The 18,497-nt window shown below is 44.3% G+C and overlaps 2 protein-coding genes across 2 annotated transcripts in view; one reads left to right on the top strand and one right to left on the bottom strand.

Moving 5' to 3' along the window:
* Positions 1-2,944, bottom strand: part of kif5ab (kinesin family member 5A, b) — a 69,722-nt gene extending 66,778 nt beyond the window's left edge. Inside the window, exon 1 of the mRNA XM_056606534.1 lies at positions 2,816-2,944. Within this exon, the coding sequence (XP_056462509.1) occupies positions 2,816-2,944 (129 nt within the window). The remainder of the gene's footprint in view (positions 1-2,815) is intronic.
* An 840-nt stretch (positions 2,945-3,784) lies between these two features.
* Positions 3,785-13,804, top strand: dctn2 (dynactin 2 (p50)). The gene is made up of 14 exons (XM_056605638.1): positions 3,785-3,995; positions 4,293-4,361; positions 6,940-7,036; positions 7,282-7,343; positions 7,595-7,693; positions 8,017-8,177; positions 8,796-8,958; positions 9,183-9,248; positions 9,443-9,481; positions 9,860-9,937; positions 10,082-10,153; positions 10,475-10,577; positions 11,832-11,923; positions 12,863-13,804. Exons 1-14 carry the CDS (start codon positions 3,960-3,962, stop codon positions 12,947-12,949), a joined length of 1,224 nt encoding a protein of 407 aa, XP_056461613.1. The 5' UTR covers positions 3,785-3,959; the 3' UTR covers positions 12,950-13,804.
* The last annotated feature ends 4,693 nt before the right edge of the window (positions 13,805-18,497 follow it).

Raw genomic sequence — 18,497 nt, 5'->3', positions numbered from 1 at the left:
CATTAATGCATTTATTTTAGCATTTGATGGTTCTCTGCCGCCTCTGTTGCTATAAATTGGATATGTAGGCAACCACCATACAGTACATTAAGCTAGCTCTGAAATGGCAAAATGAAAGATTGCATATATGTTTATCGACACTGCCTACTCATCCTGATATGGATTCACAGAATTTAGGAGAACTATGCAGTGAAAGCATCTTTTATTAATGATAACAATCTTATGTCTGTCATCATCTATTAAGCATGGCCTTTGTTAATCAATGACAGGTTGGCCTAATGATGCGAGTTTGATTATCCATGCCATTGATTCACATTTGAAGATAGAATTAAGTGTAAGTCTTTAAAGGGTCCTTTGCAGGAACAATTCTATGAATATCAGACTTCTTCCATGAATGCTGCACTGCGCTAATGCACTCTATCGCGCCACTATATTTACCCCCCATTAATGGATGCAATGGTCCTTAATGGCTCCCACTATTGTGCTTGTCACTCACCCCCTACACACACACACACATTTCAACCATGATCAATCAGTGGGAATCAGGGGGGCGTGTCCTTTGAAATCATAATCCAAACCCAACAGTGCAATCTCTGAACCTTCTTTCCCTCCGGTTGTTGGCACCAGCCAACCAAACCGATCAATCAAGCGCCCCCAATCATCTCTGTCAGCTTATCCGGCCTCTGGGGAGGGGAAACGTTTCTTAAGCAAATACCAGTGTGTGCCCTGCAGGCCGACCTCTCCTGGTGGAAGAGGCCTCACTCACCTCAGGGATGAGGGGGAGGCTCCACCTCGTCAGTCAGGAACCGCTCTCTCTGAAGCCGTGCTGACTGGTCCCTCTTACCACTCACTTTACGGCACAGTAAACCTCTGATTACATGTTTACCGGGAGGATCCTTTATGCTGACAATAACAATCCTGAACCAAATCAGGCAAAAATGGGGCAGGAGTAAAAACAATGCTAGAGTCTCGATTTGGATCGATTTGGAACAAAACAAAAGGACCACACATTCCACTGGCTTGGAGAGGTAATTAGAGATACAAGGATGGGTGCCGGGGAGACGCTTTGTAATCACACACCGAACACCGATGGCGGGAGTCTGAGATTGAGGCGGAAGCGGCCCATGCAAATGCATACAAATGTAGTTAATGATGTGCAATGCTTCCCTTCCCCTTATCTGCATTCAACCCACCTGCCTTCTGGCTGCTTTATATTGACATTTTGAGAAGCAATTCCATCAGTGAAAAATACATCAGTATAAACCCGTGCCCACTCGTTCATTCCACGACGTCTCCGCGAGGGCGGAGGTATCTGCATGCATAATCTCCACCTGTTGACAGGTTAATGCACGTACTGCCACTGAAATCACATTATATGCATGAAAAGATGCTTTCAAAGAAATATTGAGAAACCACCAGCAGATCACATCTGCAATAGCGTAGGATATACAGTAAAGGGTTCAGGTATAGCATGCAGCCATGCCCTCCTTGGTCTTATACAAACAGCAGAGGAACCGAGGACTTGAAGGATAGGATGATGGGGCCAATACTCTGGTGACCGCCTCCTTCTTTCCATAACGTGGGCAAAACTCAATCAAATATTGATTAAGGAACATGTCCACTTGATAGGCCAGATCAATAGCAACTTCGACCCTTAAAACTACAGAGGCTGGCTGGCAGACGTGACTGTCAGGCATGCAGATCAATGCAGGTTTATTGTGTATGTTGATGTGAGAAATGACTCTGCTTGCATTTAAGTCATCTAAAAAACCTTTTGGGATGTAACAGAGCAAAATCGCATCATATTCTCCTTATGGACTGATATGAAAAAGATAAGAATGCAAAATTGATAAAACATTTCATGGAAAAAATATATATATCATGCTGTTCCAAAAATGTACTATGGAAAATGATAGCACATCTAGGATCATATACGCAACATGCTCACTATTATATATTGTAGATTATTTATTATTGTGGAGGACAGCCACATAGACATGAGGGGGGTGAATGATCATATGTTAATGAAATGCCTGGTTCCAATGCATATTGAATTCGTAAGTTAACTACATTTGCATTTTTAATGTAAAATCCTAATCATCAGCTGGGCCCGAGCATTTTAATCGTTGACGCTATTATCTATCATCCAACATGCTCACACGCTCATAGTTCACATCATCCTCATTCTCAGTCCAAAGCAGTGAAACCAAGCTGGGCTGCTGTCAGCCAGGGCCAGTGTGGAGAGATTTCAAAGGCCAAGCAGGAAAATCAATTAATTGGATTCAGATAAACCATTAAACATGATAATCACTTGTTATCAGGATTCAGGATATTTATATCTTTATGAATTGCATTGTGAATGTGTCCAATACATTCCTTCCCACTGAGACCAATATAATGTAAATGTACATAAAACAAGACACACAAAATCGGCAGATGGTTGCTTAAAAGAGGGTCCACTAGATACTTAGAAATATATGGTGTCCATTACATTTCTTTTCATTTATTTTTCAGCATTTTGTTTTAGTAGTGCCTGTTACACACCTTTGGCAGATGTCCAATAGTTGTGACATGGATCCCTACACTACTGGAAAAAGATTACCACAATTTGGATAAGCATGTACAATTTTTGCATTTATGTTTAGTGTGACCATACTTTATATAGACCTAAACTTTAGGTTAGCTTTAGATTCATGGATCCTCAAATTGAATGCTCAACAGCTTAACAGCAATCCCAGTGTAAAGAGTACTAATCTGTAATCAATTAAATGTGCAAATAGAGAATAGAGAGACATGGACAACTGAAGTAGCTCACCCCAAGAATGACAGTGTCATCGCCTTGAAACGTTGGGATGAACTTATCTCCACGGATGATTTCAGACTGATTCAATGGGCGAAAACGACACAACACCTTAATGTTGCATTCTGTGTTAGCTACAGCCATCGTGAAGAATTAGACAGAGCTTCCAAAAACAGAGAGGGGGGCTGGTTGAAAGCTTCAACAGTCCTCCTTGTCTTCTGGGCTGCGTTGCATATACAGAGAGCAGGAGCTATTCCAACTTGCAGATGTATCCCATAAATGGCAGCATTTAGAAGAACAAACACATTTTTAGTTTATAAGAGTCTACAACATAATAGATAAAATGCATATGAAACAGGCTGCACCCAGTAGAGGGAGTTTGCCAGTTTGAAACGCACTTCAGCCAAATTTGTATTCAGTTCAATGTCCAAAAAGAAAGAGTTGTAATTGGTAGTATAATCCGAGCAGGAGCTGGTGCTGGCTGCGACTGCATGGGTTGCAGGGTTTGCTGGGCATGCCTTGCATCAATGACAGACGGCACGCTCGTCTTCTATTGGGGGCGGGGCGTGGCTAAACTGGCTACTCGCATCAGCACCACTGAAGTGCTGGAACCGGTAACCATCGAATGAGAAGTTTTGTTCTAAGCTCTTTAGCCCCACCACGTGTCCTCATCTGGTAACAATATGATGACAAAGTAAACCCAACGCAAAAGTACCCAATTTGAATGTAGAATGTTAGCATTTAGTTATTAAGAGTCATTTTAATGAAAAATGCTTGGTTGAAAGACGGGATTCGATAAAGAGGAAAAACACTCAACAATAGAGTAGCCGTTACATTCGTTACGGACAACCGCGATCTGCTGCTCTGTAAAGGTAGCGCTTGTTTTTGTGTTCCTAATCTCCTGCCGGAGTGCGGAGCACTTTATCTCTGGTAGAAACCTAGACCCGCCCCTCGCAGTAGCGCTGCGCATGTCTGAAGTGTACGCTGTCAAACCCAACGAATGACCACATCAGCCAGCTAGCACTAGCATCCCCGGCGGACAGACTGCTAGCCCTGAGCGTTAACGTTTATTGTTTGCTACCGTTCCTATAACGTCGATATCGTTTCATAAACTGCTAACTTGTGAGACAGCGGGCATTGATTTTGCATTCCACAAATAATGGCCGATCCCAAATACGCCAATTTGCCAGGCATCGTAAGTTGCAAACATAAGCTGTGTTCTTTAAGCTAGCATTAGCTCGCTATTGCCACCGATTTCTGTTATCCTTCTAGCAGGTACACCTTCATTGTTTCAGGTTGATGGATGATTATGGCTTGGTTTTATTCAACTATAACTAGCTGATAGTCGTCTTGTCATTGTGAGGCATCGCATTGGATGTTTTCTATTGAGTAGATGCAGAAATAAAGTGTTTCTGAATGGGCCGGGGCGTTGGCCAGAATGGAAAGCTAACGTCACCTGTCATTCTGACTTTAATGATTTTTGTTTTAACAGGCTTTTAACGAGCCAGATGTTTACGAAACCGGAGACCTTCCAGAAGATGACCAGGCCCAGTTTGAGTCGGTAAATAACCCATACGATATTAATTTAAATGACTTGTTCTCTTGTGATCAGCTGTATTATGTCTGCTCTTAATCCAACTGTTTTAAGTTTAAGTTTATGTTTTGTGACTAATACTCATGTCTTCTGTAATCCATCCTAGAATTGGTATTCTAATGTCTAGCATCTAGAATGCTTTAATATATAACTAGTCAACAACATACTAACTTGGATGTGTGTTATTTCCCCTGAGACAAATTCAATAGCAGGTTTTGTGTGCATAATATATAGCTACATAAATGCTAGTAATGACATTTGGTCGATATGCGATGTAATTGCACTGCTCTTGCAGCGCATCAGATTTCTTTGTTCATGCAAGTTTCAAATTATAAACAGTGTACTGACAAACAAAGCAAAAGCTAATTGGCTATTTTCCTTCATTGCATTCATGTGTCTTCCGCGGTCTTTGTTTTGACTGCTACCCCTCCTGGAAACCTAGCTTGTGCAAGTAAGACTAAGATCTCGCAGTATTTTCTTTGCATGGGTTATGGTTAAAAAAAATCTACATTTTGGTATATATGAATTGGATGAATTGGGAATAGATTGATCTAGCTTCCATTACACACTGTGAGAGTTTGAAATTAAGCCTGATGCCTCTGATTTCTCATATTTTTTTATTTCAATGGTCAATGGTTTTTGCAACCTCTTTGACTAACCCCCGGGCTCCACTGAAAAGTCTGCGTCACCATCAGCCTCATGTCAACCCCCGTTACATGTGCTCCACAGGAAGCTTGACGGAAAGTTGGTTAATACATTAAAAAAAATTGTGCAAAGAATTACATAAGCATTCATAAGATAAAGTTATGAGTTGACTCTAGCCTTCTCCTCGAGAATTTATGCGTTTCAAAAATGTTGGCGGAGGCGTCGATTGCACTGTGTCTGGTTTCTGTGGAGCACATTCCGTTTGACTATTATGACAGGGTTTCCCAGCCAAATGACAAAGTTGAAGGAGACGCATCTCTGATGGCTTCAGTGGAGCTGAGCAGTAACATGTATAATATGAGATGCTGAGTGACTTGCTACACATCCCCTTCTCCCTAGATAACCTATATTTATATAACCTTTACTTCAACCAACCTTTCCCTATGCATAACTTGACTAACAATTGCTTAATTAATATTAATGCTAATGCTTGTTTGTGGTAAAGAGTCTTTTATATTTTCTTCTTGTATCTTTCATAATTCACAAAGATCTATACAGAATGTACAAGTGCTCCTGCCACTGCCCCTCCACACTCCCCTTAACCCATTTCCCCACCTCCTGGTGTTGAATATAATCAAAGCCCAATCACGCATCACCCCTGGACACCACGGTGTGAACAAGCCAATAGTGTCTTTTCACTGGTCACCCTTGCTAGTCCTTAATAACACTCCAGTGGGTCAGTATGCTTTTAAACTGACAGCGAGCCACGGCAGCATGTTTGGTTGCATTGACCGTCCCTGAGAAGAGGAAAGAACCAAGGAGTAAATGTGCTAATTTAAGGATACAGTCTATGCAGCGTCTGCGGCAGGCGCTCTCCAAACACACTGGCCTCTTTCTTATCTCCTCCAACCTCGAGCTACAGCTCCCGTTGTGTGCGCTGCATGTGATAACCACATTAATCTGTGTTGTTTCTCTCCCTCTACATCTCTACCTCTTGCCTTCTCTCTCTCTCTCTCTTTCTCTATTCATTCTTCCTTTTGATTCCTCTAACTCTCTTTGGAAATCCAAGGAGCTGGTAAGAGTCTTGTGAGCCTGCCTCCCTCCCTCCCTCCCTCCCTCCCTCCCTCCCATCTTCTCCCTCGCCAAACAGTTTTGGTCCAGCTGTCTTGCGTGTGCATGGCCTTTAGGTGTGTCTTGTTGTGTCTGTTTCTTTGCTATCTCTCTGATGTAATGTGTCGTTAGCATTTTAATCCTCAACTTTATTTTGTCCTGATTGCAGTTGATCACTGTGTGATCAAGAATGATCCCCAAATGTAGCCATGTGTGCTCCTCAAAGTCACTAACCAATGAGTCGTCCCTTTTAGTAAAGAGTAGAGCTGCTTCCCGCCAAGGACCAGGCTTTTATTTTTAATTTTGTCTGTGATATATATTTAACCATAGCAAATGTGTTCTTTGTGAACTACACCTTAGGCATAACCCTTTATTTATTAGTCTTCTCCTCGTTTAAACTCTTTAGTTTTGGTGATTGTTGTCTGCTGGGATCTTTTATTTTATTATGTTAAATGTAAGTAGAGCATGTGAAGTTACTGCCGCAATTTGGGATACATGTCTCCAATACCCTTTTATGTCTGATGCTGGGATCTTATCATTCAAAAGCACTACCATGGAAATGAGGTGTTTCATATCTTACCAATCAAAAAGGGATAGTACAGGGATTGATGACGTCCAAATTTGTCCTTTCAATTTCCCAGCATGCCATTCATATTTCACACCCTGTTTTACTGTCCCTATATGGCGGTTCTGAGTCGTAGCAGCCAAGCTTCCCCACTGAGACTCACCGCTATCTGCCTTTTTGGATTGCCTACCCCCTGACTTTATTGGTTAACTCTGTGTCTGGCAGGAGGAGCTGTGCAGCGACAGCGTGGAGAGGATTGTGGTCAACCCCAACGCAGCGTTTGACAAGTTTAAAGACAAGCACATCAGCACCAAAGGACTTGGTCAGTGTGTGTCTGAAAGGGCCACCATTCAGGCGTTTTAAGAGCTAGGATATATTACCTCTGTACAATGGTATACATACTGCGTCAAGCCTTGCTTTTATAATAACGTCGGATCGTAATGCATTTTTATTATAGAGCCTATTTTATGAATTCAAAACGCCGCAACGCTCTTGTCAATTGATTTATTTTGTTAGTTATGCTGTGTTCTATTCCATCTTTGAATTCTCTTCTTTTTATTTTGTCAGACTTCTCAGACAGAATCAGTCGGAGCAAAAGGGTGGGCTACGAGTCAGGAGAATATGAGATCGTAAGTACTTTCCACGCCCTGTAATCGCGTGGTCCCAAATGATTGGTTGTAAAAGATCTGCTCCTTGTGTCATTCCAATTGGGAAAGCAGCATTATTTTTCTTCCCTTCATTTTTCCTTTTTGTGCTGCATGCTAAATGCCTAGCTCGAGAGTGGTACACAATGCTGTACGATAACATGTCAAGAGATTCTGATGGTGCCCTGGTTCTCCGTCCTTGTGTGTGCGTTTGGTCTACCCGTGTGTGCATGTAGCTGGGAGAGGGCAGTGGAGTGAAGGAGACGCCTCAGCAGAAATACCAGCGGCTGGTGAACGAAATCCAGGAACTCACTCAGGAGGTGGACGCCATCCAGGTAAACACACACGCACGCGCGCACACACACAGGCGCGCACACAGTCGCAAACACACACACAGGCGGACACCACACACAGGCGGACACACACAGGAAACGCTGCATGTAATGAAAAGGACGTTTCTAAAACTGGACATATTTGTAGGTAGAAATGTAGGTAAAATGGTTAAATATCTAGAACCTGGTCCTCCAGCCCAGGATATGAGCACCATTATCCCTTCTCCAACCCAAAACTGATATACTGAAAATCGTGACCGTCCAGAGGAGGTCACCACTTCCCGCCCAACAGTCTCTGATCCTCCTCTGCCCCCGCCCCCGCCCAGGCCACCACCAAGGACAGCAGCGCGGAGGAGCGCCTCAACCCGGTGGCTCTGGCCCAGCAGGTGGGGCAGCTCAAGCAGCAGCTGGTCTCGGCCCATCTGGACTCCCTGCTGGGACCACAGGCCCACATTAACCTGGCCGACCCCGACGGAGCGCTCGCCAGGTGAGGACAGGGGAAACGCCCACTCTGGTTCTGAGATGGTCTCCGCCCACTGTCAGCTTTTGGTTCCTGTCTAGCACAAGGTACACCCCTTCCCCGCCCTCGCTCTCATCGTAGTTGTCAGGGAGTCGGGGAGGGGGTGGGAGGTAGCCAGAATGTGTGATTGACTTAACCTGGTAACCAAAAGCGGGCAGCAAGTGCTATGCAATAGCCTTCGTTCAACCTACAGAGGGCGCTTTGAGTCCATATTTACATTGTGTCCTACGTTTGTATTTAAACCACTCCCTAAACTTGTGTCTAAAATAAGGTGTTGAATCGTACCAGTGTCAGGGTCTGGTTTCCCTTATTAAAGTAGGGGGGACAAGTTGTAAAATGCTGAATAGGGGTGATTTCCAGTGGAGCCGTGGGAACACTTGGGCTCTGCAGAAGGAAAGTGCTGAGGAGCTCGTTATGTCTCCCCGTTGGGTGATGAGATGTAAGTACTACTAGTGATCAGCAGGAAGGGGAGGGGCGGGCAGGTACGGGCGTACGTGCCGCAAGGGAGGGGGGGGGGGGGGCGGTACCTTCGCAGTAGCCATCCGTGCCGACGCCGCGTCCTCGTGTCCCCCGCCCCTCTAACAGGCGTCTGCTGACCCAGCTGGAGACGGTGAAGGCCGGCCGTGGCGGCGGCGGCGGCGGGGCCACCGGGGAGGGCAAGGCGGCGGGGGCCAAGGCGCCGGACGGAGCCGTGCTGTACGAGCTCCACAGCCGGCCCGAGCAGGAGAAGTTCAACGACGCCGCCAAGGTGAGGGGGCTGATGACGGAGAGAGGCTGGTGCACAGCAACGCCAGGGGACGGTCTAACACCGGTACCACTGTTCTGAGCACTGTGTCTGTGAGCTCATGAACAGGTAAGAGGAGGATCGGCGGCAGACTCCCATGTGTTGGGTGTCTGATGGGAGGATGGAGGGGGTGGGGGAGGCTGTGGCGGGGGATACCAACCAGGCGTGTCTCGTTTCCATCCCTGCAGATGGCAGAGCTGGAGAAGCGCCTAGCCGAGCTTGAGATGGCTGTCGGCTCGGGATCAGACAAACAGGTACGCGCACACACACACACACACACGCACACGCACAGCGCACAGACAAGTGTTAGCCCTGTATTGTTTTCCCTGTCGTTTAAAATACACCAGCGCACAGATTTGGTTGTGTTGTTTTTCCCCTCCGCATCGCATGACTTAAAAGCATAAGCAGATGTTTGGTATCTGAGCGGCGTGTTGTGGTGTGTTTCCAGGGCCCGCTGAGTGCTGGGGTACAGGGAGCCAGTTTGATGGTGAGTCCGCAGACAGGATGCCTGATGGGTACACCATCTACAGTCAACAAAAACACTTAGTTTTTTTGTTCTTTTCGATCTATCACCTAAAATCTCGGTCATTAATCAGACCAGATCAATGGCAGCCAGTTTGCATGCCTTTGCAGACTCTCAAGTAGGGGAAGAAAGTTTGAAAAAAGTTTGGCTAAGATTTGACACTGCAGGTTTGTGTTTTAGTGATGGCCCTTTCCAGTGGGCTATTTTGTGTGTGTGTGTGTGTGTGTGTGTGTGTGTGTGTGTGTGTGTGTGTGTGTGTGTGTGTGTGTGTGTGTGTGTGTGTGTGTGTGTGTGTGTGTGTGTGTGTGTGTGTGTGTGTGTGTGTGTGTGTGTGTGTGTTAGGACACCATGGAGTTGCTGCAGGCAAGAGTCAATGCCCTGGACTCAGCCACTCTGGATCAAGTTGAAGCCAGATTGCAGGTAGCGTAACCCACATTCAATCTAAAGTTGCATAACTCGAACAGAAGAGAAGTTATAATAGCTCTTTCAGCTGTACTTTCCAACTAAGTCTCTAAATTAAGGAATGACAAAGTATCATTTTTGTTCCAAATGATATTCATGCAGAGCGTCCTTGGGAAGATGAATGAAATTGCAAAGCACAAGACAGCGATTGAGGACGCTGATACGCAAAACAAAGTAGGTACCCCTTTGAGATTTCAATATATTATTATTTTTGACATTGCCAGAATTATTTGAAAAGTGGGCTTCACATAATCCTGGAAGGGAATACGTTGTTTTTGATGGTGGCTTTTTGTAGTGAACAGTAAAATCACCAGTCAGATCCTCTTGATTATAAATGTTGAGATATCTTCTTACTTACAAAGTTGGCTACACACTATCAGAAGCACATCATTCTGAATGACGGATGGATAAGGATAGTAGAAGAATGGCTTCCTTTGGGCGAGCGTATTATTTGGCGTTGTGTCCCTCACTGTCCCTCTCGTCCGTCCCCTTCAGGTGTCGCAGCTGTACGACGTGGTGCAGAAGTGGGACGGCATGGCCACCTCTATACCCCAGGTGGTGCAGCGATTGGTGGCTGTCAAGGAGCTGCATGAGCAAGGTACTGTTAAAACCAGCTATTGGCTACACCCAATCCCGTACCCCGGGCCATGTTAAAGGACAACACCGGTCCGGGTGATCAAGCCATCTCCCCTAGCTGCAATCAGACCTCCGTTAGAAGTGTCATGTCAGAAGGACTTCCTTGTGCCGATTCTGCCAAAGAGCGTTGGGCGTGGGGGCCCCTTGCCACGAACATAAACAATAGCACTAGCTTTTTGTAATGAAGCCAGGAGAGAGGCTCACGATGGTTTAATCACCCAGGCTGGTACAGTCCGAACCAACCCCCCTTAAACCGCATGCTTAAAGTTATTTTACGTTTGGGGCAGGGTTGCTGGCTCCCCTTTCAATTCGGTTTCCATAGTCTGTGGACAGGTGTGTCGCATAAACGCTTAAAAACAGCAGGTTGACAACATCAACCAATCAGAGGTTATGCATGTAGTAGCATGCATAACAATGTGTTTAACTTGCAGAGGGAGTCATCTGATTCAACCAAACAACTAAGTGATGTTTTGGCTTTGTTTTTCTTCAGGGGGCCGTACAATTCACTTTTTCAAACTATTTCGACTTCGAAGCCAACGTAATTTGTAGACGTGGGATTTGCATCTCAAATCTCAATATGGAAAGGGTGGCAGAGGCACAAAAGATGAAAAGTAAAGCAAACATGGGATTGAAACAGATAAAGGAATCAGCCGGAACCGGGGCCTTTCGACTTTTAACAAAGGCTGGAAATAAAAAGGGAAACTGAAAAATAAAGTAGATTTGAGATGGTGCCCGTTTTATCTTTGGAATATAAGGAGCACAAAGAGTGCACACATTCCCGCAATTTAATATCTCAGTCATGAATGCACAGGTCTCTCATTAATAGATGTATTGATAATGCCCACGAGATGAAAGGGCTCATTTGTCATGCCGAGTGTCTATTGGTTCCAGTCTGTCACAGTGCTCAGATAATGTGCCCCGCTGAATGGGTTTAGCTGAAATGATTATTTCTGGAGTCTTGTGTCGTCTGACGGCACACCGATTAACACAAAAACAAATGTATTAGCCCACGAATGAAGATGTATTCATCATTGGACCGTAATTCATATTTGTCACACTCCTCCCCCTGTACTCCCACTTTTTTATTTTGTATGATGCAAACAGATACACACGTCAAATTGCTCTTTGTCTCGTTGGCGTTGCATGGTGAACGAGTCTCGCCGTGACGGCGGCTCTGCGGTGGTGTGCTCACCTGTTCTCCCTGGTTGTCTTCCAGCCATGCAGTTCGGCCAGCTGCTGACCCACCTGGACACCACCCAGCAGATGATCAACAACTCTTTGAAGGACAACGGCACGCTGCTCACTCAGGTACACAGGACTGGCTCCGGGCTCAGCACACAGGATGAGGGGCTGCGTGGTATTGTGCTGTAAGGGGTTTAACGGTTAATGGTTGTTAAGGTCATAATAAATGGGCGGCTTAATAAATATATCAGAATATAATTATTATAAATATATATCATGGCACCACTATCAAAAACATTTTCAGCATATATATATATATACTTTTGGGTATTTTTGTGAGAGTATACTTGAAATCGTGAACATAATTGACGTTCTGAAAAACCTGAACATTAAACTGCACAGAATGGCCGTTCTGTCTGGGCGGAGGTGGAATCTCAAGTATCACGTGACCTGATCGTCATTGGCCCGTTACTCCGTTAAGATTTCTTTAATGTGACGCAACACTCTAGCAAGAAGATCGGTATTTAATCATTGACAAAAATATATTTGCCTCTACTAATTAGAAAAGAGTATAGAGTTAGTATAGATATATATTTAACTGATCATTTTAGTCTTTTATTTTCAAAACTTGTTTTGGTGAACCTTCCTGCTCCGTCCTATTATTGCATCTGACTTATGAACACGTATGTTTCTTATGAACACGATATGTTTCTGGCTTCCCAGGGTTTCTTCGCCTCTGCCATTTTCACAAGCTGTCCTTGGCCTCCTTCTCTCACTCGCCCAGTCTCCTAATTCTTTGTAGCCTCATCTCTCTTCTGCGCCTTGCATCGCTCTTTCTAATGCCCTTTTCATTCTTTGCACGTCTCGCCCCCCCTTCAACTCATCCACATTGTGCCTATCTCTTTCCATTTTTCCTATTCCGTTTCTGCAAATTTTTCTTCCTAAAAAAAAATAAAAGGAGTAAAAAAATTAAAATCCCAATAAACACACACGCACGAGCGCGTGCGCGAGTGCCCTTTTGTATGTATTTAATGTATGTATAATCTCTTTACTCGGCGGGCCCAGGTGCAGCAGACCATGACGGAGAACCTGAAGGCGGTGGAGGAGAACTTCTCTTCCCTGGACGACAGGATGAAGAAGCTCTCCAAATAGAGGAGGAGCTGGAGGTTGAAAACGGTTCCGGATGGGGAGGGATGGAGGGGGGAGTTGAGGCAGGGGAGGGCCCTCTGTCTCTTTAGCTCTCTGCCTTATTTTGCTACGCAGATCAACACTTAAGATGGATATCAGACCAAATGTTTTCTCTCTGCCCTCGCACTGACTCTTCTCTTTCATGATTCAAATCATCCGAATTGATCCTCCCTTTGAAAATGCTTCTTTCGTTTTTGTGTCCGCCCTATCCAAGTCACTGATTGCACTTCTGTTTATCATTATTGAGTTTGAGACTGGACTGGATTGTTTTTACTAATATGACAGCTTAATCCACTACACATCATCCAGTCCCAGTTTATTTGAGCATACGGAACACACTCCGAGGTTAAATGAGTATCAGCATCCAGCAACGTCACCTGAAAGATGATAGATCTACATTCTGAGCCGGGCTCAATATCTGGATCCATTATCTTGAAGTAAGAGCAGGAGCACATGGATGCGTACTGTGTGTGTATGGGGTTGGGGGGATGATGTCAAGTCATGGATAGGCAAACTTGTAAATATGCCTGTGTATCTTTTTCTTCATTCCTCGTGCTCAGTCGCTTGTAACTATTATAATTATTATGACTGAGCTCAGAATGCCACACAAACATTTTAATCGCATTCTCGTCTTCGCCTACAAACAAGACTATTGTTCATCATCTGTGGTCATGGAAACGGAAAACTTAAATAAATGACTCCCAAGCTTGACTTTGATATTTTTTAAAGAACCTCAATGTTCTAAGCAACGTTCTTATATAGTCCATTATTCTACATAGCCCCTGGTTGAAAAGCTATGAAAGCTAACAGGCTAGCCATAAAGCTATAGGGTAGCACACAGCTATAATTAGAAACCTACTTGAAGGTATGTTTTTCTATTTTGTGTGCCAAAATATCTTCAGAATATACGGAAACCATAGATAAATAGACACTGGTTAGTAGTATTTTGATAAACCTATATGTATACTCGACCGATGAGTGTATGATAATCAAAAGCCGCACGCCTTTAAATACCCCTTATTTGGTAGAAGAGCATGTATTTACAAATGATTGATCATGCCAAATTCAATTAACGGGTAAAAATGGGCTATTACGGAAAAAGGCAATAGGCCAATTCTTAAAATTCGTCTCAAATAATACTAGAACAATGGTTTGAAAGCAATGTATGAATGATTGACTGATTGCATCATGACGTTTGACGTTTGCTGGGATAAGAAAGGTGTTATTTTTAATAAATGATTGAAGTACTTGTTTGTGACGTTAGATGGCAGCACGGGCCTTTTTAAGAATGGCCATTACATAAATACGCATGTTGGTCAGGATGGTATTCAAGCAGTTGTCTCGTCTCTCGTCTCTAAATTAATACAAACACAAAACCTTGTTGTCCCCATAATTTTGCTTTTTACACAATATATTATGTTGCTTTTAAATAAATTAAAATGTAAATAATAGTAAATTAACTAAAAAGTAAAGGAATATGAAAAAATCCAGATCTATCTAAGTCTGTTGAATAAGAAAACAAAGTAGAAGTACCTTTACATACCTCAGTATCTACTCTAAATACATTCCTGGGTGATTTCATACGGAGCTACAGTAGTGTTATTACGGTTACATTTAAGTGAGAGGGCGCCACAAATGAAAGTTGCTGACAATGCAGAAGTCCGCCCATGCAGTTCATCCAAGTCTGCATTTATGTCAGACAAACTTAGGTCCAAAAACAAAATATCAATCCTTCTAGAATCAATCAAGAATAATGTACAATATATGTATACATTACATTGTACATTATGTTATTTACTCTGATCATTATAACATTCTGGAACATTTGTCCAAATGTGTATAATCATTGAAAGGGAACCATGAAAGGCCAAATGGTGAAAAAGCTAATAGCAAACAAAGCCCACGGGCCACGGCCGATATGCAAACTATTTGCAAAAGCCAGTCAGAAGCACAGCAGGACGAAAAGCATTAGCGACAAAGACACTGGGCCGGTGAGGCAGAGTCTTGTGCTTCAGATTAGTCACCTAAACCCTGGAACAAGTATTCCACGAGAGCAAGGCATTTAGCCAAGTCAGCCCTTACGGTCCGTGTCACAATGTGACGCCTTGTGTCCTTCCATCCATTGAGGCCCTTGGGACTGTCACCGGTTCACTTGGCTGTGACCTCTGTCGATAAAGAAGAAAAAGCAGCTTTGGTCGTGTTGTGTCTGGGTCCTGGTTTTCTTCCAGACTAGACAACAACAACCACCACCGCCATTGTTAGGACAGTACTACTGGGGTGTGGTTTTTTTTAGGGGGGGGGGGCCGTAGCGGGATGATAAATCATGAACAGGGGGGACAGGGAGACGGGGGTGGAGGGGTGGGGTGGGGTGGGGTCTGTACCCCGGACACCATTAGAGAGGAATGCCCCAGATGAGCCGCGAGACATTGGGTGTACTGTACCGTCCGTCGTGTGCTTCTATTTTGGTGAGCGGATACTTCTGGCCCAACCCCCCATCTGTCCGGCCACACCAGTCTACAGCAGCAGCAGCGAGCCACAGTGGCGGCGCAGCGGGTCTGGCCCAGACATGTTCCACAGATACACCGCTGCAGAAACTAATGAAGGAGGGAAGTTGAGGAGCAGGACTCTCCTTCCGCCATTGTTTGGTAGTTGCATAACCTCTGATATGATTAATACAAAAATATGATAATACTTATAACAATCATTTTTAAAACAAATAGCCATAGTTCTGCAATTATGGAAAAAATGGGATTAAAAGAAAACCAACAAAGCGTACCTTATGTGCGAGTGATTTTAGGTATAATAATGACGCTGAACACAATGTTCTATGAGAGCGATACAATACTGCAATAATAATAATAGGCCTAACTTCTTATTATTGAATTTTATAATAAATACTCATCGTTATCATATGATATCACATGTTGAGAACGTAATTGAGGACTTTAGGTTATTTAGCAGCATCTATAGACAAGACGGAAAGGAAAATAAGGTGTGTGTGTGTGTGTGTGTGTGTGTGTGTGTGTGTGTGTGTGTGTGTGTGTGTGTGTGTGTGTGTGTGTGTGTGTGTGTGGGTGGGTGGGTGGGTGGGTGGGTGGGTGGGTGGGTGGGTGTGTGTGTCTGTGTCTGTGTCTGTGTGTGTCGTCTCATTCTGTCAGGTTGTGCTGGTGGTGGTAGGTGTGGGTGTGGGTGTGGGGCAGGTGTGGAAGAGGTAGGGAGCCGGGGGGGGGGGGGGGGGGGGGGGGGGGGAGACGGGGGACGAGAAGGAGGAAGTTGTGGTAGGCGGCAGACGCACGGTTGTGGGGCAGAACAAAAAGCGAGGAACGAATGGGAGAAGGGGAAGAGAGTGAAAGGGAGGGTAATGAAGGAGGCTTACACCACTAACAAGATTGACCGGAATGTCTCCTAAATCCACCAAACACCCAAGTAATGCCCTGACAACAACAACCGCACCACCTACAAAACCAACAACCACAACAACAACAACAACAACAAGAGAGACAACAAAGTGGGCAGTGAGACAAGGGGAGGATAACTAATTCAATCAATACTACAGCCTACTGTGGGCCTACACCCCCGCGCTGGGAACTCTATAGAGTCCGTCACCCCACCCTTTGAAAATATGTGTCTTTGTCTGCTGTTTATCTTTTCGCTGAATTGACTGGAGGGGGAAGATGGATTTGGCAATGTTGTGTACAGCAAGGGAACAAAGAGGTACGGCAGACAAGAACAAATGTTGACAAGGTATCAATACATACTTGGCCTCAAAAGCTACAGGATAGGAAAGATTTGAAGCCAAGTTGCCGATATATCTCGGTGAGCTCCTCGGTGAAATGGGGCTGACAGCTGTTTTGGCCGGCTGAGGCCCCTTCCAGTTTCTCCTCTCTCCTGCAGGAGTACTTAGGGGTAACGGTCCATGGAAAAGAAAAGGAGATACAATGGGAAAAAGGGGGTAAACTATTGTGCTATCCTCACCCGGTGGCCGCGACAACAGCTGTATGGGTCGTGGAACGCGGGGAGGGTAGGGGCGGGGTGGAGGGGAGGGGGGGTTTCCGACAGCTGTGCAGCAGGGAGGGGTGGGGTGCAAGGGGGTGCAGCCCTGACCAAGGGCACGCTGCAGACGGAGAGACTGAGCGAGAGCCTTTCTCTGTGGAAATTCCCCAGACGTTTTTTTAAACGAATAAAAATAAATAAATGAAAAAATGGGGCTATACTGCACAATTGAATTGGGAAGGGAAAGAGACATCGACATACACACAGACTACATACTGAGTGATTGTCTTGTTTTTACACTGCTGATGTTATTAGTCTAGCCTATATTTAGGGAAGAGGTGATTAAGGCTACAGTAGACATGTGCTTGTTATTGTTCATTGAAAATAACATAGAAAGTGGTACAGATGAATAATGTATGTAAACAAACAGCTCGGCTGAGAATTTTCTTGCATTGGCTTGTTGTTGGAAAGTCTTAATTAAGGGCATCAATTAGAGAACAAAAGGAAACACTCGACATCATAATTATAACCTAATAGGGGGAAGGGAAAAACACAAGTCGACGGCAACCCAGATTCTGGGGATGTAAACAGTACTTTATAATGAATACAACACACAGACGCCCGGACCGACAAAATAAACAGACGGGCGGGAGGGAGACGGGGAAAGTATGCTGAACTACTCAGCAACAGCCACTCAAAGTGTGACGTGTTAATGGTGCTTCCTCCTGCGCCTTAACCCGGGTCCTAGAGACAGTATTTGAGGTTTCTATTCGCTAGTTGCGCTGTTGCTATGCTGTGCATGTTGAGCCGTGCGCGCGCTGCACCATGAATTAAAAACAGTTGTGTGCTGAGTTTGAGATTAAGGCGGGATAGTCAATGAGGTCAAGCACGTGTGTCCATACTGATTAGAGAATATAAACTTTAGACATAAAAAGATACCGTTTGTTTAATAAAATGACAACAATGCTATCATCAGAATGCGTCTATTAAGTGATGGTTGATAAAGACAAAAAAATAATAATCTCTATCAGACAAGACATTTAACGATACATTTTGATCCCAGACTAATTCGATTCTTATTTTCATTTTATCATCAACACTGAGTCTTATTCAGTTGAATTGATAACGAAGCATCAAACAGCGGATCTGGAGAGCGTGATGATGGAACACACCCAGCTCCCCCACTCGCGCGAGCCACGCGCTGTAGGGTTGTTTTGATATCTCGCCCCGCGCATCGGAGCGCGCGCTATGAAATGCCCAACAAATACCTGCAGATCGCAGGCATGTGGAGTAGTGAGACAACGTCGAATTATTTCTGATTAAACTTGCAATTCTCATCAGAAATAATGCTTGTCAATAATGGATTTTTATTTTATGTTTTTCAATAAAGGGTGACTGCTTACGTTGAATGTGTATTTCAAATTGCACTTTGGGAAAACACATACTCAGCTCAAGATGACAAAACAATAATAATAAAAAATATACAGGTTTGTTATAAAATAAAAAATAAAACGTTTTT

The sequence above is a fragment of the Gadus chalcogrammus genome, chromosome 13 (genome assembly GCF_026213295.1).
Source record: "Gadus chalcogrammus isolate NIFS_2021 chromosome 13, NIFS_Gcha_1.0, whole genome shotgun sequence".
Lineage (NCBI taxonomy): Eukaryota > Metazoa > Chordata > Actinopteri > Gadiformes > Gadidae > Gadus > Gadus chalcogrammus.
The sequence above is the reverse complement of the archived record's forward strand: the minus strand, read 5'-3'. Positions and strand labels throughout refer to the sequence as shown.